The 24,234-nt window shown below is 45.6% G+C and overlaps 1 protein-coding gene across 2 annotated transcripts in view; it reads left to right on the plus strand.

Annotated features, from left to right (window-relative positions):
* The window catches only part of LOC134355368 (plexin-A2-like), a 560,952-nt gene that overhangs the window by 364,486 nt on the left and 172,232 nt on the right, over positions 1–24,234 (plus strand). For both annotated transcript variants that reach the window (XM_063065148.1, XM_063065149.1), the window contains exons 10-12: positions 5,858–6,058; positions 12,376–12,472; positions 16,823–17,013. In XM_063065148.1, the coding sequence (XP_062921218.1) occupies positions 5,858–6,058; positions 12,376–12,472; positions 16,823–17,013 (489 nt within the window). The remainder of the gene's footprint in view (positions 1–5,857; positions 6,059–12,375; positions 12,473–16,822; positions 17,014–24,234) is intronic.

Consider the following 24,234-nt stretch of genomic DNA (forward strand, 5'->3'; position numbering starts at 1 on the left):
ATCATGGTTGGGAAAAGGGGAAGGGAGCAGGAAGCAGGAAGCACCAGAGAGACACTCTGTAATGATCAATAAACCAATTGTTTGGAATTAAGTGACATTCCTGGTGTCTCAGGGCTGAGCGTGTCTGCATCCAAGCCAACACTCACCCCCCTCCCTGCCCCAGCACTCCTCCTCTGCCACCTTGTCCACACCCTTCCAGCGGCACTCCACCCTCACCATTCCCAGCATCCTTTGCTCCTGCCAGATTTACAAACTCGCTCTCCACTCCACATTGACAAATACAATACTGTGCAAAAGTCTTAGGCATCCTAGCTGTAGATATGTGCCCAAGGTGACTTTTACGCAGTACTGTGTGTATAGGACCAAGTTTTTCAGCCAGAGGGTGGTCAGTATATGGAACAAGCTGCCAGAGGAGTTGGCTGAGGCAGGGACATTTGCAACATTTAAAAAGGACTTGGATAGGTACATGGATAGAAAAGGTTTGGAGCAAGGGTTCATTACCTTCTTTATGCCATGGACCCCAAGTTTGGAACCCCTGGTTTAGTGGCAGATGGGACAGTGAGGACCCTGGTCAGCATGAACTGTTTGGGTAGAAGAGCCTGTTTCTGTGCTGAGTGACTGTATCATCATCTATGCCTCCGTGGCTGTTCCAAGTGGGTAGATTGAAGTCAGAGGAGTCTGAACCAGCCAGTAGTCCCCTGGGCAGTGCTGAGGGTCAGCGGGCGAGAAGAGTTCCTCCGCTGATCACAACCTAAACCTCTTCTACAAGATCATGGGGAAGGCTGTGTGCTGACACAGTAACTACAAGGATTGGTGCAGACGAGTCAGCCCCTGGAGAGTGTGCCATTCACAGGGTTCAGCACAGACCTTTTAGAAAGTCTGTCGGAATCCGAGTCCTTAATATCAGCTGCAGGGGAAACAAAATGGAATAAAATTGGTTTTCACTTTGGGTATATTGTGGGTGGAAATTTCATTGAAATGTACATAACATTTACCAGATGTGGACAAAATTGTTTCCATTTACACAGCAGGCCCCTGGAGATTTTAATCTTCTGACAATGAAACAGTTTATGAGGGCTAAGAGCAGGAGTTGCTGATTGGGCCTTCCGGGTTGTCCCTCCAGTCAGACTGACCTATCTCAGCCCCACATTCCTGCACCGTCTCCAACAGCTGTCCACTTCTATTCTGAACGAACTAAGTGGCCGTGTCCATTGCCCTCCACACTTGAGAATACCAGAGGTTCACTGTTCTCGGAGGAGTAGATGTCTCCTCACCTTACTCCCTGGTTCTAAACTCCCCAGTGGAAGAACCACTGACCTGCCGAATCCAGTAATCATTATTAGTCTCAGTTTGATGCCCCTTGCTGAATCTGCTCAATCCCGTTATTATTTTTGAGGTGCTCTGTTAGTACACAATCAACATTCGAGAGACGTTTGGGTAGGTACATGCATGGGAAGGATATGGAGGGCTATGGTCCGGGTGCTGGTTGATGGGACTAGGCAGTATAATAGTTCGGCATGGGCTAGATGGGCCAAAGGGCCTGTTTCTTTGCTATAGTGTTCTATGACTCTGTCTGAAGTCCCTTCACTGTTGACCTCAGCACCCTGTGTAAATATGTAGATTTAGACACAAGACCATAAAATATACTGTACAGGGGTTCCCAACCCAGGGTCCACAGACCCCTCGGTTAATGGTAGGGGTCCATGGCGTAACAAATGTTGGGATCTCTCGTATAGCAGCATCATTCATTCAGCCCCTTTAATTATGGCTGTTTTCTCTTAATCCCGCTTTCCCTCCTTCTCCCCGTAAACCAATCAATAATCTGTTGATCTCTGCCTGAAATACGCTCAATGACTTGCCCTCCACAGCACTTTGCAGCAACAAAGTCCAAAGATTCACCACGCTCTGGCTGAAGAAAGTCCTCTTCATCTCAGTTCTAAAGGGACGTCCCTCCGTTCTGAGGCTGTGCTTTCAGATGCTAGACTCTCACACTGTTAGAGACATTCTTTTCATGCCCACTTGAAATTTATCACCCTTGCCCCTGCACAGAAGGGTGGTGGGGTGGAGATACATCTTGACCAAAGAAGGTGTAAGATGCTCCTTCCCTCCGCTAGCCTGCAGGTCACCCTTGGGCAAGGTGTAGCACCGGCTTAGCCCCCTGATCAGGGTCATGTGAAACCGTGGGAGCAGGTGGTGGATGGTGGTATGAGCAGCTGGTGCACATCACAAGTCCTGGTTATGTGACCACTGGCACCAGGCAGACAATCTCTGAGGAGTATCGATAATGGCTGAGGTCACCCATCTTGTAAAGACACTGCCCAGAAGACAATGGCAAACCACTTCTGCAGAAAAATTTGACAAGCATAATCAGAGTCAAGACGATGACCGCCCACATCAAACAACATGTCATGTACTGAATGAGTGATTCCTGCGTATCGGGTTGTATTTCATAGTCATCCTTTGGCCAAGCTTGCCCCTGCTGACCGTAAAGTACTCATCCTTGCTAATCACGTTTAGACTTCTACACAATGGGTTACCTGCCTTGATACTTTCCAAATGTCGTGAGGATCTCTGTCTCCACACTCACTCAGACAGATTCCAGACACCCACTGGGCAGAGAACATCTGTGCTTACTGCTTACCTTGGCTTCAGAATCAGGTTTAATATCACTAATATGAGAAAATTACTGGCTAATTTATGAAATTTGTTGTTTTGCGGCAGCAAGACATTGCAATACATAATAAGAGAAAAAACCTAAATTACAGTAAGTGCACAGTACCGTGCAAAAGTCTTCGGCACATATACTGTATGTAAAACTCTATGTAAATGATAGCTCAGTACAGTATCTGTCAACGTGGAGCAGAGAGCAAGTTTGTAAATCTGCTGGGAGCAACGGATGTTGGGAATGGTGGAGTGCCACAGTAAAGTTGTGGAACCGGTGGCACAGAAGGAGTGCCAGGGGTTGGTGGAGGGGTGGGTACAGACACACCCAGCCCTGAAACACCAGGAAAGGTCATTTGATTCCAAACAATTGATTTACTGATCGTCTGGTGCTTCCTGCTCCCTCCCCTCTCCCTTCCCCTTTTCCCAACCATGATTCCCCTCTCCCTACCCCCTTCCCACTCTCAGTCCATAACAGAGACCCCTATCAGAATCAGGTTTATCACCACCCACATACTGTATGTCATGAAATTTGGTGTCTTTTTTTGTGGCAGCAGTACAGTGCAATACATAAAATTACTACAGTACTGTGCAAAAGTCTTAGACACCCTAGCTATATATATATAAAAGATTTTTGCACAGTACTGTAAGAAGCTGTTCCTCAGAGCTATGCCTTCCAGTACTTGACAGACATCTCTGCAATGACTGAGACTACATGCGCCTCCCGTAGTTTTGAAAACTGCTGTCGTTGCCTCCTCAGTGTCCCCATCTCCGAGGGAAAAACTACCTCGTCTCTCCTCAGAATTGAAAAGTTCCAGCACTCCCTGGTTGCTCACCTCAGGTCCTGTGTGATAACATCCCTCCTACTGCAGTTTCGCCAATTATAATTTCATAGTCAAGGAGCACTGCAGCACAGCAACAGGTCGTTTGGCCCATCTAGTCCCTGCCACACTGTTACTGTGCCTAGTCCTGCACCCGCACCAGAGCCCTCCATGTCCCTGCCATCCATGTGCTTATCCAGACCTCGTAAATGTTGCATTTGAACCCACGTCCACTACTCCCGCTGGCAGCTTATTCCACACTCTCACCAACCTCTCAGTGAAGTTGCCCTGCAGATTCCCCTTAAAATTTCCACCTTTCACCCTTAACCCACGACCTCTAGATCTCACCTCACCTAGAGGAAAAAGCCTGCTTGCATTTAACCTATCTATACCCATAATAATTTTGTGTATTTCTTATAAAATCCCCCCTCATTTTCCTACACTCCAGGGATTGAAGTTCTAAAGTTAACAAATTTCACGACATAGGCCAGTGATCTTAAAGCTGGTTTTTTATTCTGACCTGTTCATTCAACCTTTCCTCATAACTCAGATCCTCAAGTCCCAGCGGAATCCTTGTAAATTTTCTCTGTACTCTTTCAATCTGAGCAATATTTTTCCTGTAGGTTTCAGCGAATGTCTCACTGAAATCTTACTTTGCAGTTGCACAGAAGAGGCAATTTAGGAGACGATGCATTTCTTTCAGTTGAGAGAGCATGCTGCTTATCGAGGCACAAGAGCACTTGGGAGTTCTCGTTCCGACAGATAACCTGACACTTTGATAAGAGTATTTGGTTGATGTGCGTTTTGAGAATATAGAGGTGTTGCTGGCTTTAACTACCTGCTCTGTTATTTGTTTGGATCCTTGCTGCGGAAAGTATTGCAAAAGTCCTAACGTTGTAAGTGAGGTGTATGCTAACTATTTACAGAGTGACACCGAGGTAATCTGCGCCCTCTGTCCATGTAGCACCAGTGGCTTATTGTTAATGTGCATCTTCTTTAGTCATGGGGTCATAGAAAAATACAGACAGGCCCTTTGGCCCAATTAAACTGCCTACCCCTATCAACCTGCACAGGGAACGTGTCCCTCCATACCCCTGCCATCCATATACCTATCCAAACTTCTGTTAAACATTGAAATTGAGCTCACATGCACCACTTGCGCTGGAAGCTCGTTCCACACTCTCACCACCCTCTGAGTGAAGAAGTTTCCCCTCATGTTCCCCTTAAACATTTCACCTTTCACCCTTAACACATGGCCTCTGTTTGTCGTCCCACCTGACCTCAGTTCAGTAGTTTTAAGTCACGTTAGTTGAGAGAAATTTTTTTTTAGTGATCTGTTGATACTTTTTTTGATTGAACATGGTTAAAGTGACTGATCCATCCCAGATTTACGTGAAGGATAATATCAGGTGGGATTGTGAGTAGAGAAGAGGTTGTAAAATTTGGAGAAGATACGGACAGGCTCAGTTAGTGGGCAAGGACATGAAGATACATGGAGCAAACATGAAAGCAGAGTATGTTTGAAATGGTGACAAGATGAAGTGTTGATATTCAAAGGACCCATGAGTCTTTGAAGGTCAATACACAGTTACACCAATGAGTCATCACCCTGGGTCCTGGTATGGTGGGCTTTCTTAATGAGGAGACATTCAACAGGCTTGGAAAAGGTTCAAAGGTTCATTTTGTTGTGAAAGTATCCATATCCATATACAATACAGTTCTGATATTTGTCTTCTCCAGATAGCCACGAAATACAGAAAGACCATGGCAGCTGTTGAAAGAAAAGACAACAATTACCTCCCCCAAAATAAAACTCACAAACCCCAAAGACCCCCCATTGGGTGGTGTGATCATGTCTCTGTTATTCAAGGGTGACTGATGGACAGGGTGGTGTGTTCATGTCTCTGTTATCTGGGGTGACTGATGAACTGGGTGGTGTGTTCATGTCTCTGTTATCTGGGGTGACTGATGAACTGGGTGGTGTGTTCATATCTCTGTTATCTGGGGGACTGATGGACGGGGTGGTGTGTTCATGTCTCTGTTATTCAGAGGGACTAATGGATTGGACAGTATGGTATCGTGTGTGTTATCTGGAGTGACTGATTGACTGGGTGGAGTTTTCATGTCTCTGTCACTCGGAGGGACTAATGGATTGAAAGGTATGGTATTGTGTGTGTTATCTGGGGGAACTAAAGGATTGGACGGTATGGTATTGTGTGTGTTATCTGGGGGGACTAATGGATTGGACAATATGGTCCATGTTTTCTGGGGCCTCCATCAGACCCAGTGAGACAGTCTGACAAGCCGATCAGTTTGACTGGATCTCCACTCCTCACAGACCTTCTTTGATTTCTCCTCCATTCCTTCCTTTTCAGGATTGTCCGCAGCTGGTGCCCTCAAACGAGATTCTTATCCCAGTTGGAGAGGAGAAGCCAATCACGCTGAAAGCCCGGAACCTTCCACAGCCTCAGTCTGGGCAGCGAGGCTACGAATGTGTCCTGAACGTGACGGGGGTGAGCAAGCGAGTGCCAGCCCTACGGTTCAACAGCTCCAGCGTGCAGTGTCAGAACAGCTCGGTGAGTCAGGCGTCCGTACTCTGTACTCAGTCAGACTGGTGTCGGGCAGACTGTCACCGAGCTCAGTGTAGCGTGGATCATAGTCACAGAGTCCTTCGGCATAGGGAAGTCCATTCAGCCCATCTTGTCCACACTGACCGGAGGATGCCCCATCGCCCAGCACTTGCGCGCAGCCCCCTGTTGCCAAGGTGATCCATCGGGATATTTGGAGATACAGCATGGTAACAGGTCGTTCTGGCCCAGTGAGTTACACCCATGTGAGCATTTCCCCTCCTAACCAGTATGCCTTCGGAATGTAGGAGGAAACGGGAGCACCCAATGGAAACCCATGCGGTCACGGGGAGAACGTGCAAACTCCTTACAGACAACAGTGGGAATTGACCCCGGGTCACTGGCACTGTAGTAGCATTACGTCACTGTGCCATCCTCTTTTTTTTATCACTGTCAGCGCTCTCTCCGGCAGTGTGTTTCAGGTACTGAACGGGCTGCATGAAACGTGAGCGATAGAGTCACTGAACCCTACAGCATGGAGCAGGCCACTCGGCCCAGTTCATCCAGACGGGCCAGTGTCTCCTTATGTACTAAACCCGTCTCCCAGCCGTCTGTTGCCAAAGCGATTCACCAAGAAACTTCTGAAATGTCAGTAACTCTGCTTTTGCCCTCTCTCTCTCAGAGTGATCCAGGTACTGGCTGCTCGCTGGGTGAAGGACATTTCCCTCACATCCCCTCTAGCTCGGTAGGGTGTAGCGTTTACTGTACTAGCAACCCGAGTTCAATTCCCGTAAGGAGTTTGTACGTTCTCCCCGTGACCACGTGGGTTTCCTCCAGTTGCTCTGCTTTCATCCCGCAGTCCAGAGACATACTGGTTAGTTGGTTAATTGTTCTTTGTAAATTCTCTCGTGATCGGGCTCGGATTAAATCGGGGTGGTGTGGCTCAAAGGGCCGGAGGGCCTAATTCCCTAAACTGCACTGTGTCTCAGTAAGTAAATAAATAAATCTCTTCTCCCTCCCCTTAGTCTGTGTGCTCTAGTTTCATTCAGCTCTGATAAGGGGTCAAGTTTCCAGTAGTCCACAACTTCTATATCTCTCCCACATCATTTCATTTACCTTAGTCACGGTCCTTCTTCACCTTCTTAAGGGACAGGACTGGCAGCTTAATGTTCCAAGTACAGGTGCTTTCGGCTGCTCTGGAAAGTTAGATTGGATGAATCTTATCAGATAGAAAATTCCCTGCTAATTCCAGAATCAGAATCAGGTTTCATATCACCGGCGTATGTTGTGAAATTTGTTGTTTAACAGCAGCTGTACATTGCAATACAGAATAATAAACAAAACTACACATTACAATAAATTAAATAGATGGTGCAAAAAGAGTGCAAAAAAAAAGAAAAAGGAAACATTGAGGTAGTGCTCATGGGTTCAATGTCCATTAAAAAATCTGGCAGCAGAGGGGAAGAAGCTGTTCCTGAATCATTCAGTGTATGTCTTCAGGCTTCTGTACCTCCTCCATGATGGTAGCAATGAGAAGAAGGCTTGTCTCAGGTGGTGCTCCCACAAGGAGAAACGTTCTTTCCATGCTGAGCACAGGAAGCACAATTTGAACATTATTCATCACAGATTTACAGGCTGCTATATAATATTCCAGTAAAATCAACAAGATAACGCTATCAATGTACTTATTGTGTTGATGATAGTATCTTTGTTACTTCTACCACAGATAAAAAGCTATTTAATCTCTGATTTCAGGATAAGGACATTATCCATTATCCAGACCTTGGGGTGTGACTGGGCTCCCCCACTCAGACACTGAGTGCCACTGACTGTGTCCCTCACCTTCACACACTCACTCTCCTACACATACATACACACACACACACACACACACACACACACACACACACACACACACTAACACACACACACTCACACACACACACACACACACACTCACTCATAAGACCATAAGATATAGGAGCAGAGGTAGGCCATTCAGCCCATCGAGTCTGCTCCGCTATTCAATCATGGGCTGATCCAATTCTTCCAGTCATCCGCACTCCCCTGCCTTCACTCCATACCCTTTGTTGCCCTGGCTAATCAAGAACCTGTTTACCTCTGCCATAAATACACCCAATGACTTGGCCTCCATAGCCGCTCGTGGCACACTCACTCTCCTATACACACACACACTCCCCCCACCCTCCCCACACACACACACACACACACACACACAGCTGCCATTTCATACCTCAGAATCAGGTTTGTTATCATTGACCTGTCACAAAACTTGTTGTCTCTCAGTAGCAGTACAAAGCAAGGCAGACAATTAGTATGTTACAGAATTAAATAAGTTGAGTAGTAACTGAGTAACACACACAAAATGCTGGAGGAACTCAGCAGGTCAGGCGGCATCTATGAAAATGAATAAACGGTGGATATTTCAGGCCGAGAGCCAACTTCAGGAACAGAATGGGAGGGGGAAGATGCCAGAATAAAAAGGTGGGTGGGGGGAAGGTGGATGGGGGGAAGGAGGATAGCTAGAAAGTGACAGGTGAAATCAGGTGAGTGGGAAAAAGAAAGGACTGGAGAGGAAGGGATCTGTTAGAAGAGGAGAGTGCACTATAGGAGGAGGGGACCCAGGGAGGGGTGATAGGCAGGTGAGGAGAGGTAAGAGGCCCAAGTGGGGAATAGAAGAGGGGAGGGGGAGGACATTTTTTTTAACCAGAAGGAGAAATCAATGTTCATGCCATCAGGTTGGAGGCTACCCAGACAGACTATAAAGCATTGTTCCTCCACCCTGAGGCTGACCTCATCTTGGCACAAGAGGGGGTCATGGATCAACATGTCAGAATGGGAATGGAAATCAGAATTAAAACGTTCGGCCACTGGGAAGTTCTAGTTTTGACAGAAGGTATTGTTCATGGATTCATGGGCAACTTCTGAAAACTTCAGAGAGAAAGATGCAATTGCTAAAGCGTTGAATGTGGCTCCTGTACCTCCTCGCTGACGGTAGCGATGAGAAGAGGATACGTCCTGAATGGTGGGGAGGGATATGCCAGCGGTGGAGCTGGCTGAGTGCACAATCTTCTGCAGCCTCTTGCGATCGTGTGTATTGCAGGCTTCATACTAGGCAGTGAGGCAGCCAGTTACAGTGTACACCACCCCTTTGGTGACAAAGCAAACCTCCTCAAACTCCTAGTGAAGTGGAACTGCTGGTGTGCCTCCTTCATAACTGCATCAATATGTTGGGCCCAAGATAGATCATGAGAGATGCTGACAACCAGGAGCTTGAACCTGCTCACCCCTCCTATCACTGACTCCTCAATGAGGGCTGGTGTGTATGTCCTCCTGACTTGCATTCCATCACAGAAAGGAAGCAGACCTTTTGGCCCACTGTCTGTGCTGAGCATCAACCACACTAAGCCTACAATATTTCCTTTTTATTGTGCCCACCTCCAGCAGATTCTACTCTTCACCCACACACAAGGGGCAAATTACCCCAATCATTGCACCCAACATCAGTAAAACCAAAGGACTGATTGTGGACTTCAGAAAGGGTAAGATGAGGGAACACACAATGAGATCTAGGTGTTCTTGTACATCAGTCACTGAAAGCAAGCATGCAGGTTCAGAAGGTTAATTCCTGGGATGGCAGGATTGTCATATGTTGAGAAATTGGAGCGACTAGGCTTGTATACACTGGAATTTAGAAGGCTGAGAGGGGATCTGATTGAAACATATAAGATTATTAAGGTATTGGACAAACTGTAGGCAGGAAGCATGTCCCCGCTGATGGGTGAGTCCAGAACCAGAGGCCACCATTTAAGAATTAGGGGTAGGCCATTTAGAACGAAGTTGAGAAAAAACTTTTTCACCCAGAGAGTGGTGGATATGTGGAATGCTCTGCCCCAGAAGGTAGTGGAGGCCAAGTCTCTGGATGCTTTCAAGAAAGAGATGGATAGAGCTCTTAACGATAGTGGAAACAAAGGTTATGGGGATAAGGCAGGAACTGGATACTGATTGTAGATGATCAGCCATGATCACAGTGAATGGCGATGCTGGCTCAAAGGGCCGAATGGCCTACTCCTGCACCTATTGTCTATTGTCCTCATAGAAGGATCAGAAGAGGAGAGAGTGAGCAATTTCAAGTTCTTGAGTGACAACATCTCTGAGTATCTAACCTGGACCCAACATATTGATACAGCTACAAAGAAGGCACGACAGTGGCTATATTTCGTTAGGAGCTTGAGAGGATTTGGTATGTCACAAAAATACTCCAAAATTTCTACAGATATACTGTAGAGAACATTCTAACTGGCTTCATCACCATCTGGTATGGGTGTGTGGTGGGGAGGTGGGAGTGGCGTCCACAGCACAGGATCAAAGTAAGTTGCAGAGAGCTGTAAACTTTTTCAGCTCCATCATGAGCACTAGCCTTTGTAGTACCCAAGGCATCTCCAAAGAGCGATGCCTTAAAAAGGCGGCATCCATCATTAAGGACCTCCATCACCCAGGTTGTGCCTTGTTCTCCTTGCTACCATCACAAAGGAGATGCAGAAGCCTGAAGGCACACACTCAGTGATTCAGGAACAGCTTCTTCCCCTCTGCCACTTGATTTCTAAATAGACATTGAACCCATGAACACCACCTCACTACTTTTTTATTTCTATATATAATATATATAATTCACAGTAATTTTCTCTCTATTATTATGCATTGCAGTGGACTGTTGACAACAGAAGATACCAAATATACTAAAACAAGCACGTGGAATACTTTCAAACTTATTTACATTTGAGAAAATGTCTAATAATTTCTTCAGGCACCAACTTGAGGATGGTAATAACACTCTAAGATAAGGATATAGGAGCAAAATCAGGCCATTTGGCCCAGTGAATCTACTCTGCCATTGCATCATAGCCGATCCATTCTCCCTGTCAGTCAAAAGCTCCTGCCTCCTCCCTGTATCCCTTCATACCCTGACTAGTCAAGAATCTATCAGCATCTGCCATAAATATATCCAATGGCTTTACCTCCACGGTCACCTATGACAATAAATTCCACAGATTTATCACTCTCTGGCTAAAGAAATTCCTCCTCATCTCCATTCTAAAACAATGCTCCTCTATTCTGAGGCTGTGTCCTATCGTCTTAGACTTCTCCACCATAGGAAACATCCTCTTCATATCCTCTCTACTGAGGACTTTCAACCTTCAATAGGTTTCAATTAGGTCACCCCCCATTTTCCTGGATACCAGAACAATCAGATGCTCATCATATGACAAACCTTTCCATACCAGAATCATTTCTGTAAAGCTCCTTTGAACCCTCTCCAATGTCAGCACATCCTTTCTTAGATATGTGGCCCAAAACTGCACCCAATATTCCAAGTGAGGCCTCACCAGTGTTTTATAAAGCCTCAACATTACAACCTTGCTTTTATATTCTGGTCCTCTCAAAATGAATTCTGAAATCACTCTTGCCTTCCTCGCTACTGACTCAACCTGCAATTTAACCTTTAGAGAAGTCAAGGTGTCAAATCTGGAAAAAATAATCTAAAGGCAGCTGTTCCTCAGCAGGTCCAGAGGAAGTATGATCCATACTGAAGTTAGCTCATCAGTAAAGTCCAGGCTGACAGCTGCTGATAACTGTTTTCTCTTATTATTGTGTTGCGTCCTGCCGGTCTGAAGGACACAGAGAGAGGACGCATCTGGTAAAGTCCAGGTAATGTTCTGCTTCCGAAGCAGCCATGACAGGAGGAAGCAGCTCCCACCTCTGTGTCCCTGTATTCCCATGGCAAGGGCTTTCTATTCATTTAATCCTCTGCTCTGCTGACAGCGAAGTTGATTCTGATCAAATGAGCAGTTGGACAGGGAGGGACAGTGCCTCGTGGCCAGGGGTATTGGGACTGATGTGTGTGTGGTGGGCCTGTCGAAGTATAACAGGGTTGGACTCTTCCCATTGGTCAGGTGGGGTGGGACCATCCAGATGTAATGGGACTATGCTGCTTTGCAGGAGAGAACAGATTGGTTTAAATCTCAGTTGCCATAACAACAGTGTCATGCCACCACATTGCTGGGTCTTTGAAGTACAAGGAACACGTGGAGTTGCTTCAGTCAGTGTCCTATTCCAGTAGATTATGTTTAATCTCTGGCCTTTCACTGAAGCCATTGGGTAGGACAAGAGGAGGACATCTCATTGGGGATTTCTCAGCTCTCTTACCACAGCAGGGCTGGTTCAGAATGTTAACAGCAGGATAGTTAACCTAGATGTTTAGCGAACCATGGTTCTAACCTCTGCATGTGTAACTCCTGTTTCAGTATCACTATGACGCAGTGGACCTCAGTGACCTGCTAATTGAATTCTCAGTGGTGTGGAATGGAAACTTCATCATTGACAACCCAGCAAATATCAAAGGTATAAATGCACCAGTTTTAGCAGAGTATGGTGGACCTCCTGGGACCCAGGGCTCACTTCTTCCGGCCTCTGAACCATTGACCTAAACTTGGAGAATGCACAGACTGTCCATCTGTGGCCAACAGTGCTGACCTGGGGTGGAATATTGAGTCTTACACCCAATGGAGTAGAACTTTCACACCGGGGAATGGATTGAAAAATGACAGATGGAATTTAATGCAGAGAAGTGTGAAGTGTTACACTTTGGAAAGACAGTCTAGGGTAGGACTTACACAGGTAGAACATGGGGATCTGGGAATACAGGTCCATAGTTCCTTGGAAGTGTCATCACAAGAAGATAGGTTGTAAAGAGAGCTTCAAGTACCGAGTACAGGAGGTGAGATGTTATGTTGAAGTTGTAGAAGATATTAGTGAGGACAAATTTAGAATATTGTGTGCAGTTCTGGTTGCCTACCAATAGAAAAGATATCAATAAGCTCAAAAGAGTGCAGGGAAAATTTACACAGATGTTGCTAGATTTGAGGATGCAAGTTATAGGGAAAGGTTGAGTTGGTTAGGACATTATTCCGTAGAGAGTAGGAGAATGAGGGGAGATTTGATAGGGATGTACAGAATTATGCGGGGTATAGATGCGGTGAATGCAAGCACGTATTTTCCACTGAGACTGGGTGGGACTACAACCAGAGGTCATGGGTGAAAGGTTTAACTGCTCCGCACACAAACTGCTGGAGGAACTCAGCAGACCAGGTTGCAACTATAGAAGAGAGTACAGTCGACGTTTCGAGCCGAGATCCTTCAGCAGGAAGAGACTTACCAGGATGCTGCCTGGATTAGACAGTGTGGATAGGTCGAGTGAGCTAGGGCTTTTCTCTTTAGAGCGAAGGAGGATGAGGGGAGACTTGATAGAGGTATACAAGATAAAAAGCAAAGGTTACATCCACTTTTTCCCAGGGCAGAAATGACCGATACAAGGGGGAACCATTTTAAGGTGATTGGAGGAAGGTATGGTGGAGATGTAAGAGCTAGGTTTTTCACACAGAGAGTGGTGGGTGTGTGGAATGCCCTGTGGTAGAGGCAGATACATTAGGGACACTTAATAGACACATGGATGATAGAAACCTGGAGGGAAGGGTTAGATCAATCTAAGAGTAGGTTAGAAGGTTAGCACAACATCACGGGCTGAAGGGCCTGTACTGTGCTGTGCTGTTCCATGTTCTGAATAATCAGCCTGAATTATTAGCCGTGGATTTAAGCTTGCTGCAGACGATGTGCATGTCCCTGAGGTACTGAGCAGGTTTCACATTGTCCCACAATCAGAATCCTGCTGTTTCCTCCAGATTTTAACAGACGCCCCGCTATTAGATATCATTAAACCCGATTCCTCCCCTATCGAGATGAGCTTTTGCAGTTTGAAAGAGCTGGTAAGTATTAAGCTTGACAATTGTGCAATCCACTCTGAAAGTGCAGAGGCAATCAGGCTGATGATTGTGCTAATGCGATTGGCGGGGAGGTTTCCCTTTGTGCCGCACTGCCTTCAGAGGCTGTGATCATTCCTGCTCGTTTCAGCAGTGATGCACAGGCAAGGACTGCTCATGATTGGAAGGCCGGTGGTAGGGGCTGTGGTATCAGGAAGCAGCCAGGACCTCACCCGTCCTTCGTTGCAGTACGTTCGTGCTCTGAAAGCTGCATTGGGGGGTAATGGGATGATGGGAGTCACTCCAAGACCATAAGACAGAGGGGCAGAATCTGGCCTTTTAGCCTGTCGAATCTGCTCCGCTATTTGATCATGACTGATCTATCGTTGCCCCTTCAACCCCATTCTTCTGCCTTCTCCCCATAACCTTTGACCCCCTGACTAATAAAGAACTTACCAGCCCCTGCTTTAAATATTTTTATTTACTTAGAGGTACAGAGGGGAACAGGCCGTTTGGCTCAACGAGCCCCACCACCCGGCAGCCCTCCGATTTAACCCTAGCCTGATCACTCATTAACCACTCCGTCTTTCGACTGTGGGAGGAAACTGGAGCACCCGAAGGAAACCCATGCGCTCATGGGAAGGACGTAGAAAACTCTTACAGAGGGTGTCGGATTTGAACTCCACAGTTCGATGCCCCAAGTGGTAATAGCATCGCCCTAACTGCTACACTCCCGTGATTCTCAGATGACTTGGCCTCCACAGCCATCTGTGGCAATGAATCTCTCCACCCTCTGGCTAAAGAACATCTTCTTCATCTCTGTCCTAAAGGGAAGGCCTTGTTATCTGAGGCTGTGCCCTCTGGTCCGAGACTATCCCACTACTGAAAACATCCTCTCCACGTCCAGTCCTTGTTATCTGAGGCTGTGCCCTCTGGTCTGAGACTATCCCACTACTGAAAACATCCTCTCCACGTCCAGTCCTTATTATCTGCTCTTTTGTAGCTGTGAATCCATGAGGTTAGTCCTGTGCCCCATTTTGAATTTATCGAATAATTATTTAGGTTATCTTCTGCTTCCACCATTGGTCTGAAGGTACAAAAGCATGAGAATGTGTTCCACCTCACATAAGTACAGCTTCTATGCTGCTGTTAGTAGCCTCTCGATCAGACCTCTTGTGCAATATAGATGAACTCTTGATCTATCTCATCCTTACCCCCACCCACTTCCACTCAAGAACCTTCTGATCACTGCCTTAAATATACCCAAAGACTTGGTCTCTACAGCCACTTGTGGCAATGAATTCCACAGATTCACCACCGTTTGGCAAAAGAAGTTCCTCCTCATCTCTGTTCTCTGATATTCCTTCATCTGAAGTTGTCCCCTCTGGTCCTAGACTTCCCCCAGTAGTGGAAGCATCAAGAATCATAGAAACATAGAAAACCTACAGCACAATACAGGCCCTTCACCCGACAAAGCTGTGCCGAACAAGTCCTTACTTTAGAAATTACCTGAGGTTGCCCATAGCCCTCTATTTTTCTGAGCTCCATGTACCTGTCCAGGAGCCTCTTAAAAGACCCTATCGTATCCACCTCCACCACCATTGCCGACAGCCCATTCCACGCACTCACCACTCTCTGCGTAAAAAACTTACCCCTGATATCTCCTCTGTACCTACTTCCAAGCATTTTATAAATGTGCCCCTTTGTGCTAGCCATTTCAGCCCTGGGAAAAATCCTCTGACTATCCACACGATCAATGCCTCTCATCATCTTATGCACCTCTATCAGGTCACCTCTCATCCTCCGTCACCGCAAGGAAAAAAGGCCGAGTTCACTCGACCAATTCTCATAGGGCATGCTCCCCAATCCCGGCAACATACTTGTAAATCTCCCCTGCACCCTTTCTATGGTTTCCGCATCGGGGGGCTAACAGTCAGCCTCCAGTGAAGATTCAGTTCAATGTGATAGGGTACAGATGGACTGATTGAGCAATGTTTAATCTTAATCTAGCTACTCTCTGACCAAAATCTGCAGACAATAGGAGCATTTAAGAGACTCTTAGACAGGCACATGGATTAATAAAACTGGTGGGGGGGGGCACGGTAGTGTAGTGTTTAGCATGATGCTTTACAGTACCGGCAACCCGGGTTCAATTCCCGCCACTGGCTGTAGAGAGATTGTACATTCTCCCTGTGACCGAGTGGGCATCCTCCCACAGTCCGAAGATATGCCATTTGGTATATGTTTAGAAAGCATGCATTATGATCAGAGATTAAGGGAGCTAGGGCTTTACTCTTTGGAGAGAAGGAGGATAAGAGGAAATATGATAGAGGTGTACAAGATATTAAGAGGAATCGATGGAGTGGATAGCCAGCGCCTCTTCCCCAGAGCACCACTGCTCAATACAAGAGGACATGGCTTTAAGGTAAGGGGTGGGAAGTTCAAGGGGGATATTAGAGGAAGGTTTTTAACTCAGAGAGTGGTTGGTGCGTGGAATGCACTGCCTGAGTCAGCGGTGGAGGCAGATACACTAGTGAAGTTTAAGAGACTACTAGGCAGGTATATGGAGGAACTTAAGGTGGGGGGTTATATGGGAGGCAGGGTTTGAGGGTCGGCACAACATTGTGGGCCGAAGGGCCTGTACTGTGCTGTACTATTCTATGTTCTATGTAGGTTAATTGGTCATTGTAAATTATGATTAGGCTGTGGTTAAATCAGGCAGTGCAGCTCAAAGGGCTGGAAGGGCCTATTCTGCATTGTATCCCAGTATAATAAAAAAACGTATTAAAAAGTGGAGGACTCTGGCCTGTGTAGGAGAGAAGGGTTAGATTTATAAAGGTCAGAAAAACATTGTGGGCTGGGGGGTTTGTACTGTAAGTTACGTTTGGGATGTTCACTGCACAGGCAGTCTCATGCTTGTACCCTGTCTCTGCAGTGCACCTGTACAAGTGCGATGCCCTGAGGGAGAGCTGTGGTCTCTGCCTGAAGGCCAATCAGAAGTTTGAGTGCGGCTGGTGCCAGGCGAAGCACCGCTGTAGCCTGAGGAAGCACTGCCCCACCTTCACTTCGCAGTGGCTGCACCTCACCAGTAGCAATGTCAAGTGCTCCAACCCTCGGATTACGCAGGTAAGTGGCAGCATCACCGGCTCTCCGCGCAACCGGCTGACAGGCTGTTGTCATGTGCAGCCCCCGTACCTGTGTGCACAGACCACATTCATAGAATAACAGAGAATTTGCTCTAGGCAAATTATGCAGACTGACATGAAACTTGCGATGTAATGCCCAATTTCCCTTGCTTCTGTCTTTCTGCTATTTAGTTAAAGGAAGCTGTCAGCTTTCAAAAAATATGGGACAGTCTGTTGATGAAATCCCACCAGTGTGTCAGACAGTTTGTCTGTGGGTTGCTTCAAGCTCTGTAATAACCTGGTGCAGTGATTCAAGCCTTCCATTTTGATCTGCGTGTCAGTTCACACCTTGTCTGTTCAGTCGGTTGTGAGATCTTGCGTTGGCCCCACTTATTCTGCTCTAATGCACAAACTTTAATTAAACTCTGTTCAAGGTGGAAAATCTAATTAGGTCAAATTGATTGGCTCATTATATACATAAGTGTAGTTTGAGCAACTCCGTAGTCACCACCAGGGCACCTATTTTAATCGACCCATTGCACAAACACGTTTTTTTTAAGAAAACATTTCGTTCTTGACATCAAAATAATTTTCATCGTCGTTTCAGTCCTGAAGCATTTTTGTGGTGAAGGTTAACTTTGCAAAAGATGTTTGACTTTCAAGTGCGAGCTTATGCTTATAGATCTCTCCAGTACTTGCTACAGGGCAAACGTTCGAAACTGAAGACGAGCAAAAGCACAGTCAAGATACTGAGTCAAAGTCTTTGCAAGTTCAGTCTCCAGCAACTTGGTCTAATAATCTAAGGATGTTCAGTTTTGATGATCTTCCATGCAATAATTAATCTTCCCAGACTTATAGAGCACCACAACACTGAAACAGGCTCTTCAGCCCATCTAGTCTATGCACACTTCTGTGTGTGTGTGTGTGTGTGTGTGTGTGTTTGTTTGTTTGTGCTGGTGTGCTCCAGAATTTGTGTTCAACATACTGAAATTAGTTTGCAGCATCCTAGTGTGGACATGGAGACACGTGCACAAGGTTTCGTTTGCAAAGGAGCACGTGGATCAGTTTTGGAATTGACTGCCATGCAAGCAATTGTCATTTTAAAGTCAAAGTTGAGATTATTGTCCCATTTACCGGTACATGCATGTACAGATACAATGTAAAGCTTTCTTGCAACACCATCGGGGACACAACATTCACAAGAGAAAAAACATACAAAGTGTACATTATGCGCAAGTTTTATAAGAAAGAACACAATTAGCACAAAAATTAAGTAGTGAAAACTGGTCACAGTGTTGCTATACTCAGGAAGTGATTGGTTCAAGAACAGAATAGTTGAAGGTAAGTAGCTGTTCTTGAATCTGGTGGTGTGGAACTTCGGGCTACGGTACCTCCTGCCTGATGGTAGCTGTGAAAAGATGGCATGGCCCGGATGGTGGGCATCTTTCATGGTAGATATTGCTTCCTTGTGCAATTCAGCACCTCCTGTAGATACTGTCACTAATGGGGAGGGATGTAGTGGGCTGAGTCGGCAACTCTGCATCTTCTTACATTCCTAGACCAGACGATGGTGCAACCAGTCAGGATTCTTTCAACGGGACTTCTGTGGAAGTTTGTTGGAGAGTTTGGTGACAAGCCAAACGTCCTTACGCTCCTAAGAAAGTGAAGACAGTGGTGTGCTTTCCCTGTGATTGTATCTGCCGGACCCAGGACAGGTTCAGTTAACACCTAGGAATTTAAAGCTGCTGACTCTCTCCACCACCGATTCCCAATGTACACTCAGTGGCCACTTTATTAGGTACACCTGTTCACTTGCTCGTTAACGCAAATATCTAATCAGCCAATCATGTGGCAGTAACTCTATGCATAAAAGCATGCAGACATGGTCAAGAGATTCAGTTGTTGTTCAGACCAAACATCACAATGAGGAAGATGTGATCTAAGTAACTTAAACCTTGCAATAATTACTCATTCCAGACAGAGTGGTTTGAGTATATCAGAAACTACTGATCCCTTGGGATTTTTTTTTAACACAACCATCTCTAAATTATACAGAGAATGGTACATGAAACAAAAAAAAAACCCAGTGAGTGGCAAATGTATTAATGAGAGAGTTCAGGGGAAAATGGACAGATTGGTTCAAGCTGACAGGAAGGTGACAGTAACTCAAATAAATAAACAACGATAACAGTGGTATGCAGAGGAGCATCTCTGAATGCACAACGTGTGAAAACGTGAAGAGGATGGGTTACAGTAGCATTCATCATTATCATTGTTATGTGCTGTGTCGTATGCTCATGGTCTTTCCATGACCATGATGGCTCTTGGCAAATTTTTCTGCAGAAGTGGTTTGCCATTGCCTTCTTCTAAGCAGTGTCTTTACAAGACGGGTGACCCCAGCCATTATTAATACTCTTCAGAGATTGCCTGCCTGGTGTCAGTGGTCACATAACCAGGACTTGTGACCCTGACTGGGGGGCTAAGCAGGTGCTTGTCCGAGGGTGACTTCCTGCAAACTAGCAGAGGGAAGGAGTGCCCTACATCACTTTTGGTTGAAACGTGTCTCCACCCCACCACCCAAACTGTAGCAATAGATAACGAATAAAGTGCCCACGGAATGTAGACTGGCACATCTTCACCTTCCTTCCTCTTCCAGAAATGAAGAACCAGCTCTCTAGTGTTACAGACGCTGAATGGGGGATTGTTGTTGTGGCAGCACTCAACCTGGTGACATATCCCACTCCCGTACACTAGTTCATCGCCACCTGTGTTCTATGTCCAAGAAGAACAGTGTCATCAGTGAACTTGTACAGTATCTAGTATGGAACCACACAGTCACATGCATTAATCAGACCACTTCCGGAGTATTGTGAGCAGCTTTGGACTCCGTATCCAGGCAAGGATGTGCTGGCATTGGAGAGGTTCCAGAGGAGGTCTGTGAGAATGCTCCTGCAAATGTGCGGCAAGCTGGTGTGGTGGTTAGCACAACGCTTTACAGTGCCAGTGACCCGACTTCAATTCCCGCCACTGCCTGTAAGGAGTTTGTACGTTCTCCGCGTGACCGTCTGGGTTTCCTCAGGATGCTCTGATTTCCTCCCACAGTCCAAAGACTTACCGGTTGGTAGGTTAACTGGTCATCGTAAATTGTCCTGAGATTAGTTAAATCGGGGGTTGCTGGACGGTGTGGCTCGAAGGACCGGAGGGGCCAATTCCACGCTGTATCTCAATGAATGAATGAGTGAATTAATGTATGAGGAGGGTTTGATGACACTGGACCTGTACTTTGAGACTATGTGTTGAACACTGGATTCTGACCGTGACCTTTCTTCATCTGGGGTTGATACCAGTTGTTCAGCTCCTGCTGTCCATTAACTTGCACCGAGTTCTCTCCCATGCACACCTAACAACTTACTGATTCTCCTCTGGCTACATGCTTGGCTGTCGGAATTCTGTGCCTTGTGCAAAATTGGCTTAAAGTCTGCTGTAAGTATGGTTCTGCTACTGCAGTCCGTCCAGCTGGTTCACAAGTAAACTGTGGTTCCAACATAGACTTCTTAGTCAGCCATTACTCAACTCACCTACTGGCCTGAGTTATGGGCCTTTTATTCATGTGAAAGAATTCACTGCCATGGAGAGATGTCTTCTGCAAATCAATTAAACACATAACTGATTAATCAAGAGATCCGGTGTCAGGCAATAACTGTCTATCTCTGTCAATATCCTCATTATTTTTAGCGCAAATCTCAAATTATTAGAGTACCGAAAAATCTAGTGTACGGTTGGTTTGATAGATAGTCCAGATACGATCATCTAAGATGCATTAATCTTCATCAATAAAACACACACTAAGGTTCAGTTTGCCATGGACATTTGCAGTGATTTTTTTTAATGATAAACAGTGTGTTGTTAGCTTTTCCACCTGCTTATCCTCCTTTGGGATTCACTGTGAGTTATGATGAAAGGCATTCCCTTCATTAAGGATAAGAATGAGTAAATCCAGATTGAATGAAGCCCACTGAAATCAACTGACAAAAGCAAACGATTTACGCAGTCTTTTACTGAATTGTAGAAATAACATGTTGGCTGTATGGTAATTGGGGAATAATGGAAATCCAAGGTCTTCATCGTCATCATTATGTGCCGTATCGTATGATGTATGTAACATGACAGTTCTTAGCAAGTTTTTGGTACAATCATACTGACAATGGGTGATTTAATTCAGTGTCAGGATTTGACACTAGGGTACAGTCCCACTGACAATGGGGGTTTTAATTGTCAGGATATGACACTGGGGTACAGTCTCACTGACAATGGGCATTTTAATCGTGTCAGGATTTAACACTGAAGTACAGTCTCACTGACAATGGGCATTTTAATCGTGTCAGGATTTAACACTGAGGTACAGTCTCACTGACAATGGGCATTTTAATTGAGTCAGGATTTGACACTGGGGTACAGTCCCACTGACAATGGGGCTTTTAATTGAGTCAGGATATGACACTGGGGCATAATCACACTGACAATGGACATTTTAATAGTGTCAGGATTTGACACTGGGGTACAGTCACTGACAACAGGCACTCTAATTCCTATCATGATTCGACTTTATGGTAGAGTCACATTGACAATAGGCAAATTAATTCAGTGACAGGATTTGGGTGTTACTGGTAAGGCCAGCCATTGGTGCCCATCCCTGATTGTACAGGACACGCTGAAAATCAGCCTTGAAATGGGGCAGTCCATGAGGTGAAGGCATGGGACAGAGGCACGTGGTGGGTATGTGATGTATATAAGACCATAAGACAAAGGAGCAGAAGTCGGCCATTCGGCCCATCGAGTCTGCTCTGCCATTTTATCATTAGCTGATCCATTCTCCCATTTAGTCACATTCCCCGCCTTCTCACCATAACCTTTGATGCCCTGGCTACTCAGATACCTATCAATCTCTGCCTTAAATACACCCAATGACTTGGCCTCCACTGCTGCCCGTGGCAACAAATTCCATAGATTCACCCCCCTCTGACTAAAAAAATTTCTTTGCATTTCTGCTTTGAATGGACGCCCTTCAATCCTTAAGTCATGCCCTCTCGTACTAGACTCCCCCATCATGGGAAACAACTTTGCCACATCCACTCTGTCCATGCCTTTCAACATTCGAAATGTTTCTGTGAGGTCTCCCCTCATTCTTCTAAACTCCAAGGAATACAGTCCAAGAGTGGACAAACGTTCCTCATATGTTAACCCTCTCATTCCCGGAATCATTCTAGTGAATCTTCTCTGTACCTTCTCCAACGTCAGCACATCCTTTCTTAAATAAGGAGACCAAAACTGCCCAAAGTACTCCAAGTGAAGTCTCACCAGCACCTTATAGAGCCTCAACATCACATCCCTGCTCCTATACTCTATTCCTCTAGGAATGAATGCCAACATTGCATTCGCCTTCTTCACCACCGACTCAACCTGGAGGTTAACCTTAAGGATATCCTGTACGAGGACTCCCAAGTCCCGTTGCATCTCAGAACTTTGAATTCTCTCCCCATTTAAATAATAGTCTGCTCATCTATTTCTTCTGCCAAAGTGCATAACCATACACTTTCCAACATTGTATTTCATTTGCCACTTCTTTGCCCATTCTTCCAATCTATCCAAGTCTCTCTGCAGACTCTCCGTTTCCTCAGCACTACCGGTCCCTCCACCTATCTTCGTATTGTCAGCAAACTTAGCCACAAAGCCATCTATTTCATAATCCAAATCGTTGATGTACAATGCAAAAAGAAGCGGCCCCAACACGGACCCCTGTGGAACACCACTGGTAACCGGCAGCCAACCAGAATAGGATCCCTTTATTCCCACTCTCTGTTTCCTGCCAATCAGCCAACGCTCTATCCATGTATGTAACTTTCCCGTAATTCCATGAAATCATATCTTGTTAAGTAGCCTCATGTGTGGCACCTTGTCAAAGGCCTTCTGAAAATCCAAATATACAACATCCACTGCATCTCCCTTGTCTAGCCTACTTGTAATTTCCTCAAAAAATTGTAATAGGTTTGTCAGGCAGGATTTCCTTTAAGGAATCCATGCTGAGTTCTGCCCATCTTATCATATGCCTCCAGGTACTCTGTAACCTCATCCTTGACAATCGACTCCAACAACTTCCCAACCACCGACGTCAAGCTAACAGGTCTATAATTTCCTTTTTGCTTCCTTGTCCCCTTCTTAAATAGCGGAGTGACATTTGCAATCTTCCAGTCCTTCGGAACCATGCCAGAATCTATCAACTTTTGAAGGATCATCGCTAATGCCTCCGCAATCTCCATAGCTACTTCCTTCAGAACACGAGGGTGCATTCCATCTGGTCCGGGAGATTTATCTACCTTTAGATTATTCAGCTTCCTGAGTACTTTCTCTGTCGTAATTGTGACTGCGCACACCTCTCTTCCCTGCCACCCTTGAGTATCCGGTATACTGCTGATGTCTTCCTCAGTGAAGACTGATGCAAAATACTCGTTCAGTTCCTCCGCCGTCTCCTTATCTCCCATTACAATTTCTCCAGCATTATTTTCTATCGGTCCTATATCTACTCTCACCTGTCTTTTACTCTTTATATATTTGAAAAAGCTTTTAGTATCCTCTTTGATATTATTTGCTAGCTTTCTTTCATAGTTAATCTTTTCCCTCTTAATGACCTTCTTAGTTTCCTTTTGTAAGCTTTTAAAAACTTCTCAGTCCTCTGTCTTCCCACTAATTTTTGCTTCCTTGTATGCCCTCTCCTTTGCTTTAACTTTGGCTTTGACTTCTCTTGTCAACCACGGTTGCATCCTTTTTCCATTTGAAAATTTCTTCTTTATTGGAATATACCTGTCTTGCACCTTCCTCACTTCTCGCATAAACTCCAGCCACTGCTGCTCTGCTGTCTTTCCCGCCAGTGTCCCTTTCCAGTCAACTTTGGCCAGTTCCTCTTTCATGCCACTGTAATTTCCTTTACTCCACTGAAACACCGACACATCAGATTTCGGCTTCTCTTTTTCAAATTTCACAGTGAACTCAATCATGTTATGATCACTGCCTCCTAAGGGTTCCTTCACCTCAATCTCTCCAATCACCTCCGGTTCATTACACAATACCCAATCCAGTACAGCCGATCCCCTAGTGGGCTCAACAACAAACTGTGCTAAAAAGCCATCTCGCAGACATTCTACAAATTTTCTCTCTTGAGATCCAG

This window comes from Mobula hypostoma, chromosome 13 (genome assembly GCF_963921235.1).
Source record: "Mobula hypostoma chromosome 13, sMobHyp1.1, whole genome shotgun sequence".
NCBI lineage: Eukaryota > Metazoa > Chordata > Chondrichthyes > Myliobatiformes > Myliobatidae > Mobula > Mobula hypostoma.